The 7,185-nt window shown below is 41.3% G+C and overlaps 1 protein-coding gene across 1 annotated transcript; it reads right to left on the bottom strand.

The window, feature by feature from the left end:
- Positions 1-1,694: 1,694 nt before the first annotated feature.
- On the bottom strand, positions 1,695-6,882 carry aldh8a1 (aldehyde dehydrogenase 8 family, member A1). Its single transcript, XM_041065227.1, has 7 exons — positions 6,543-6,882; positions 5,672-5,819; positions 4,653-4,808; positions 4,416-4,565; positions 3,901-4,157; positions 3,067-3,228; positions 1,695-2,955 (listed from the first exon to the last, which is right to left on the bottom strand). The coding sequence occupies exons 1-7, from the start codon at positions 6,687-6,689 to the stop codon at positions 2,503-2,505; spliced, it is 1,473 nt and encodes a 490-aa protein (XP_040921161.1). The 5' UTR covers positions 6,690-6,882; the 3' UTR covers positions 1,695-2,502.
- Positions 6,883-7,185: the final 303 nt, after the last annotated feature.

The raw sequence follows: 7,185 nt of genomic DNA, 5'->3' as shown, positions 1-7,185 counted from the left end.
ATGGAAGGATGCTCTACTTTAATTTCTCCCTGTGCCCGATAAGAGAGGTGAAAGTTAAATGCTTTGTTTGGCTGAAGCCACCGGCAGTGTCCTCAGAGTCACGTACAGCGGGCTGAGACCCACTTCAATGAGCCTTTTCCTTCTCAATGAAACATCCACGAAAGAGAGATGGTAGATAAATCAAGAAAAAGGGCGGAAACGGAGGAAAATGAAATAACTGCTGACTTACTTTGTTCCCACTCCGTTTCAAAGATTATGACTGGATGGGTGTGGGTGTGGGTGTGTGTGTGCGCTGCAGCAACAAAACACATCTCGTCAGACCTCCTAACCTGACTATTGGGTGGTATCCATTTCATCACACGCTATGTTCGAGGAAGGCACAGGAGTGCGCGTGTGTGTACGCAGCCATGCAGCTTGACACAGCACAATACCCATTCCCTAGCCAAAACATAGAGGGTGGGACACACACACTGGCTCTGTGGTAAATGTCACATACAGTGCAGCTCACCAGGGGGACGTGATTTTACACACTCACTTAACGGATAGGGCGCTTCCCCCGCGTACCCTGTTTTCCTAAACTGGCACGGCGGGCCAAGATGAGGCAGAGAGCAACGTGCACACATGCACATTTGCATGCATGATCCACCACCCACGTCAGTCTCATCTCACACTGCATTAAGTCATGATCAGGTGTTAAGCAAAGAGAGGAGATATGTTTAATGGGGGGGTCAAAGAAGGGAGGGGTAGTGTGCAGAAAAACGTGATTACAGAAGGAGAAGATGGAGCGACCTGCTGAGAACAGCTGTGGTGGCATCATTTAAATTTAAAAAGATTTAGATTATAGTTTGAAAATTTGGTGCAGACATGTTCATGTCCCGTAAATTGTAATAACTTTGCAGAGCCCTAAAGTTTTTATCTAGTTCATCAGGTCAAAATTTAAAATTGTCTAACAAATTGGTTTACAACCAAATACCTACAAAAAAATAATTAAATTACCATCAGACTCAGCTGTGTTTTGTGTTTACTGCTAATCCGCACAAGTGAGGTGGACATGGTAAATATTAAACTTGCTAAACATTAGCGTGTTAGCTTTTTCACTGTAAGCATGTTCATTCTATCATTTGGATGCTCTACTGTAAAGCACTAAGGGTTTTTTCATGACAGTTTTTTGGAACATGTGTCTCCAGTCAGAGTCATGCAATTCATTTAGCCTGCTGACATTCCTATTTCTGCCTTCAAACATGTTGCCCAACCACCACGTGGACTAGTTTGACACTTATTCACTTTTGCTACGTCAGCAGGTCAGACATAAAAGAAAATAAACTTCATGAAAACAGTTACTTCTGAGTACATACTGTAAAGTCAGCATGACGTTAAAAAAAATTCTGTAACAGAGCAGACTTTGACCAGGCGTACAGCCATAAAGGATAACACCACAACACATGAAAAGTACAAAGTATGTTGATGCGAATGTAAAACTTTGCCTTCTTCCTTTTCACAGTGACACAGAGTGAATGTTAATCTTCTGGTGGACTTGTTTTTGTAACAGACCTATAATCGGACATCTGTCTATCTTTTACTGACATTGTGTCACAGATACTATCAACAGTTACCGCATTCCACAGACAACCATGACATAAGACTTACCCAGACTTCAAAAGTAAACATAAAAACACATTTGACAACATGTGGGATTTATGTAAGGTGTTTTAATTTGGGGCAACACATGTATGTGTTACAAAATACCTGAACAAATGTCAGCCTAAATGTCTTGTGCTGATGAAACTCAGCCGCAATGATTTGGTTCTTGGGTTTGCTTAGCCTGAGGCACATAATGAGGTTTTTTTCTATTTGTATTATCACTGTTTGTATGCCCTCTTTTCAGGATTGCTGTGTTACTCCCTGAACTGCCATGCAGGACACGAACCTGCGGTTTAAACTTTTGAAGGATGTTGGATTAAGTTGCTGTTCTTAAATTCATAAATTGTGCCCTTGACGTCTTTTCTTGAAAGGGGAAAAGAAAATAAGCTTTTGCCTTATCTGGTTTTACCTTGTCTGGTCTGCACCTTTTCTAATTTTAAGACCAAAAACCACTCCATTCATTTCATCTGCTCAGAAATGCTCAAAAATAGAGAATGTTCTGTGATACAAAATATTCAAGAAAGAACAAATGGTAAAGGTATAATATCCTAATGTTTTACATGGTGATATATTTTCTATTCACTAAACATTTCTTTTGGATCTCTGCTGGTTTACTCATCTGTATTATTACAATGTGACTTTCTCTAACTTTTGTATTCTACAAATGTGACTTAATCACAAGCTTCAGTAATCCAAGAGCGCGTGAGGAGAAATCTGTTTTGAAATTCCTAAGAGTTGCTGATGCAGGTTGATGAAAGTCATGATTAACTACACAACTTTCCCCAAATCTCTGTACCTGCCTCTAACAGAAACTGTTCCTCCAATCAAGACTAAAAACTGCTGTCACCCTCCTTTCGTTCCTCAGTGTTTGATCGTGACACTCTTCACCTCTGTGAAGAAGTGGTAGGAATCCTTCCCCCCTTCCCTTCCTACACCAGAGTTCTTCATCCCTCCGAAAGGCAGGTTCAGATCTCTCACCAGCCAACAGTTGGTCCACACTAAACCTGCCTGTAACTTTTTGGCCACCCGGTGAACCTTCCCCACATCTCGAGACCACACAGTGGCCGATAGACCATAACGCACCCCGTTACCCTTGGAAACAGCTTCATTCTCTGTGTTGAAGGGGCTGACACAGGTGACGGGGCCAAAGATCTCCTCCTGCATGACACGGGAGCTGTCAGATACGCCTGAGATGACAGTAGCTGGCATGAAGTAGCCGGACCTGTTTTGCTCAGGCAGGTCCAGCCGATCAACCCCCTCACCACAGTGGACGACACCACCTTCTGCTTTGGCGAGTGCTACAAAGCTTCGAACCTGGGAATCAAGACAAAGAGGGATTACAATTCATTGGAGATGAGTATTGAAAACATGCCCTTTCAAATGGAAAACTGTTCTTTCAAAGCATCCAACACCTTATATAACCACCTTTTCCAGGTGCTCTTTGCTGATGAGAGCTCCGTTGTTGTTGCTGGGGTCAGAAGGCACGCCGGTCTTCCACTTTTTAGCCGCAGCCACAAACCTTTCCAGGAAATCAGAGTAGATACTCCTCTCAACATAAATCCTACTGGTGCACAAGCAGATTTCTCCCTGAAAGTAGGAAAAGATGAGGGAAGATTTTGATGCTGATGGATGAGGACATTGTTTTCATGCATCTATCTCATGACAAAATATGGACAATGATCTCCCCCCTGTGGACAAATCATGTCATTGCAGCCTCATCACATGCAGACAGAAGAGTTCTTCATACAGGTAATAGCCTTCATTTTATTGACATTAGTAATCAGAATAAATTGAAACCATGAAGCACTTCCAAAAACAAGTTTAAGTGCTTAGTATTTAAAATAAGCAGGGCCAGATAAAACAGCTAAGAGCAGGAAACTATGACCTGCTGTTGGTTCATTTCTTTGATACCTGTGTGTTGAAAGATATTAATCTAGAAATATTAAACATACAGTATAAGCTCAAACTGAAATTAAGTTCTGAAAGCTAACTTTTGACAAATCGACTTGAGATGAGGAAATCAAGTAGGACCCACTGTTATACCCTTAATGGAAAAGTTTGACATTTTGGAAAACATGTTTATTAATTTTCACACCGAAAATTAAAGATGAGAAGAATGATACCACTGAAATAAATATGAATTTATTATTGCAAAAGTGCTTTTTTTTAAATGATAGCAATGAAGGCAATTAAAAGTTAAACTTAAAGAATTAAGCCTTTAAAAGAGTTTTTTAACACTCAAAAACACTCTTTTCTCACCTGATTGGAGAAGCTGGAGCGAACCGTGGTCTCGATACACTGGTCCAGGTCTGCATCAGCAAAAATAATGGCAGGGTTTTTACCTCCCAGCTCCAATGAGAGCTTCTTACAGTAGGGGGCGCTCCGCTCTGTGATGCGCTGGGCAGTCGCTGTGGAGCCAGTGAAGGAGACCAGTGGGATTTCAGGATGGCCAACGAGGGCATCACCTGCTTTCGGACCAGTGCCAAATACGATGTTGACTACTCCTGGAGGAACACCTGCAGAGACAGACATTTGTATCCATCATTAGTTATTCTTATTATCAATTTTTTATAGAGTTAACAGAATATAAATAAAATTTTTTAATAGCAAAAGTTAAAGTGAGTTTTGGCACTGTGCAGAGAGTAAGTAATAAGACATGCATTATTTGTGAGCATCTTCATATTATGTTTACAGGCAGTAATGCATGAGAGAACCCATCTAACTTCTCTGTGTCTAAGTGGATTTCTAGTGCATTGTGGGTGCTGTAGTCTTACCAGCCTGCTGCATCAACTTGCACATCATCCAGGCTGTCACAGAGGTCATCTCGCTGGGTTTGGCCACCACCGTGTTTCCTGTAGCGATTGCAGGCGCAATCTTCCAGGTCAGCAGGTACAAGGGGAGATTCCAGGGGCTGATCAGACCCGCTACACACACCACAACACAATTTAAAAAACACATAAAACACAAATAGAACATTTGCAGGTTGTAATGCAAACACACTGAGCTCTCACCCACGCCCACAGGACAGCGGATGGTGTAGTTGAGACAGCCCATGTGGTCTATCTGGCTGCAGTCAGTGGTGTGGTGGAGCACCGATGACGCAAAGAAACGGAAGTTGTACGCTGACCGGGGAATGTCCACAGTCCGTGCAAATGTTACTGTTTTACCTATAATTGTACACCAAAGACATAGAAGTTAGGAACAGTGGAGGATAATCCAGCAATTGTTTACATATTAATGGTGCTTTAATCTATAAAAACACCAACGTAACAGATAAACCATTCAGTTGTGAACTGAAACACTGACATAACATGCATACTTTTCTGTCATTTTATCACTTTTACTTTAAAAACTACTATCAGATCTAAATGTACCTTTCATCCACACTTTGTATCCATGACAAAATATCCCAAAAATCAAATGTCCCCAAAAGTAAAATATACATCCTCGTGTTTTGCTTGACCTCTTGACATGAACTCATGTTTCTCAGGATATGATCTCTTTATATTTTGGACACTGCTTCAGCACACCACTCAGGCAGTCACTCAATCGGTTTAGCACACAGGACTACCCAAAATCTCATACTCAGATTACCATGAACTTTGCTAAACTCTTTCATACTCATTTGATTTTAATCACCCAAAGTCTTGGCCCAGTTTCCTCTGACACCACGCCAGGGGACAAACCTTCCAAACAGCTTTGTAGCCAGTACTGGTATGAGTCAAAAAAAAAAAAAAAAACCCCAAATCAACAGCAAGTCGTTTATTCTGTCACTTTTGTGTAGTGGCCTGTCACAAACATGGCACAGGCAGGACTTAAGTCTTGGCAAATTATGTGTAATGACTGATTATATTGACCAAACAATTTTAGTGATAGTTTATTTCTGCACTTAGATGGAAACATCCAGTCGTGTTTAAGACTTAAATTGAAAACTGGTCAGTTTTGACTCACTTAAATCCACGGACTAGGTGACTGATTACTTCTCTGACTCTTGGGTTGATACAACATGTGTTAAAATATTACAAGACACCTTGGTCTCTGGACTCAGCTTGGGCAAACTCCTCCAGGTTGGCTTCGATCAGGTCAGCCAGCTTGTTGAGGACCTGTGCTCGTTGCTCTGGGCTGCGGGCAGACCAGTCAGGAAAGGCCTCTTTAGCTGCTGCCACTGCTGCCTCCACCTGCACAGAGTCATACAAAGGGGAGATTAGCATACGGTTCTGGGTGACTTTCAGATTATTTCTTGCAATATACTGGATACTTTCAACTCTTAAGACTAAAAATCCTAAATGTAATAATTAATGAACTCTGTCTTTGCTATCCCTAACCTGTGCTCAAGGGTCACTGGATGTAATGGGAGAATGTGTGTGTACATTGCCTGAAAACTTTGATTTCACAAAATACTACAATGGCAGTGGGAATTACATGGTTACTCCCTCTTCATCTTACCACACAAAACATTAAGCTTTATTGATCGAGTGTTTAATGATTACTAGACTGTTGACTCTGCAATGGGCAAAGGTGCTTCCCTCTGACGTGCTTTCACATGCAGCATCTGAATTAACCTGCACCTATATTCATTATTATATGACATATAAAAATACTAATAAAGTACTACTTTATCCAAGGGCTGATTTCAAGATTGCACAGTAAAATACAATCCTGCACTGTATCCTTGCAATAAAGACCACTTTGGAAAATCATAAGGGTTATGTAACAGAGTGGACAAAAAAACAGAAACACAACATGGAAAATATTACTTCAGAACCAGCTGCACAAGTGACTCGTATTAGATTTCAAAATGGTCTCAAAGATTACAACATAAGCCAAACACAGACCAAATAACACTACAAATATTGTTTGCATTGTTGTCTGGCCTATTTGTGTGTCTGTGGATGTCCCACCTCCTCCTTGCCGCTGTCAGGCACTTTGCAGTAGACCTCTCCGGTGGACGGGTCATAGGAGTCGATGTGATTCCGACAAGGGACAAATTTTCCTCCGATGTAGTTCTCCAGAACCAGGTATGAGCGCTGCACCGAGGGTTTCGACATGACTACCTGCTAATGCCACCAAACACATACAACTAAGTGAGAGTAAAATGTCAGCAGACTGGTGCAGGCAATGTCCCAAACTACCTAAATCCAACTGCAAAGAGTCTTTAACCTGGCCTTGCACTGATCCTCCCACAGTATATTTCACAATAAAAGACACTGGTGTGTTGCACAGCAGAGGGAGCTAATTATTCTCCCAGAACACAGCGCTGGTTATCAGAGTTACTGATTAGTGCTCATTAAAACATATATTATTTCCAAAGCAGCCATATAAACCTTAGTTTACCACCATTATACCAATCAGTGCACCAGACATGAGAATCCGTACTAAAACTTTTTAAAAAGGGACAGGTATGATTACTTGTTTTGATGGCTTAAATTCATAGTATGCAAAATAAAGTGGACTTCAGCATTTCAAAAAAAAAATCCTGTCTCTTTTTCGTTGTGCCCAGTACTTTAAGGTGCAACCTTGGATGGAAAACACCATCGGCTGATG

The sequence above is a fragment of the Toxotes jaculatrix genome, chromosome 19 (assembly GCF_017976425.1).
Source record: "Toxotes jaculatrix isolate fToxJac2 chromosome 19, fToxJac2.pri, whole genome shotgun sequence".
Taxonomy (NCBI): Eukaryota; Metazoa; Chordata; class Actinopteri; family Toxotidae; genus Toxotes; species Toxotes jaculatrix.
The sequence above is the reverse complement of the archived record's forward strand: the minus strand, read 5'-3'. Positions and strand labels throughout refer to the sequence as shown.

Excerpts from the sequence above, each read along its gene's own strand:
- aldh8a1 (XM_041065227.1), bottom strand. The coding sequence starts at position 6,689 with ATGTCGAAACCCTCGGTGCAGCGCTCATACCTGGTTCTGGAGAACTAC. Across the intron at positions 4,158-4,415 it reads CAAGTTGATGCAGCAGGCTG|GTGTTCCTCCAGGAGTAGTC; the intron begins GTAAGACTACAG and ends CTGTCTCTGCAG. Across the intron at positions 2,956-3,066 it reads GCAAAGAGCACCTGGAAAAG|GTTCGAAGCTTTGTAGCACT; the intron begins GTGGTTATATAA and ends CTTGATTCCCAG.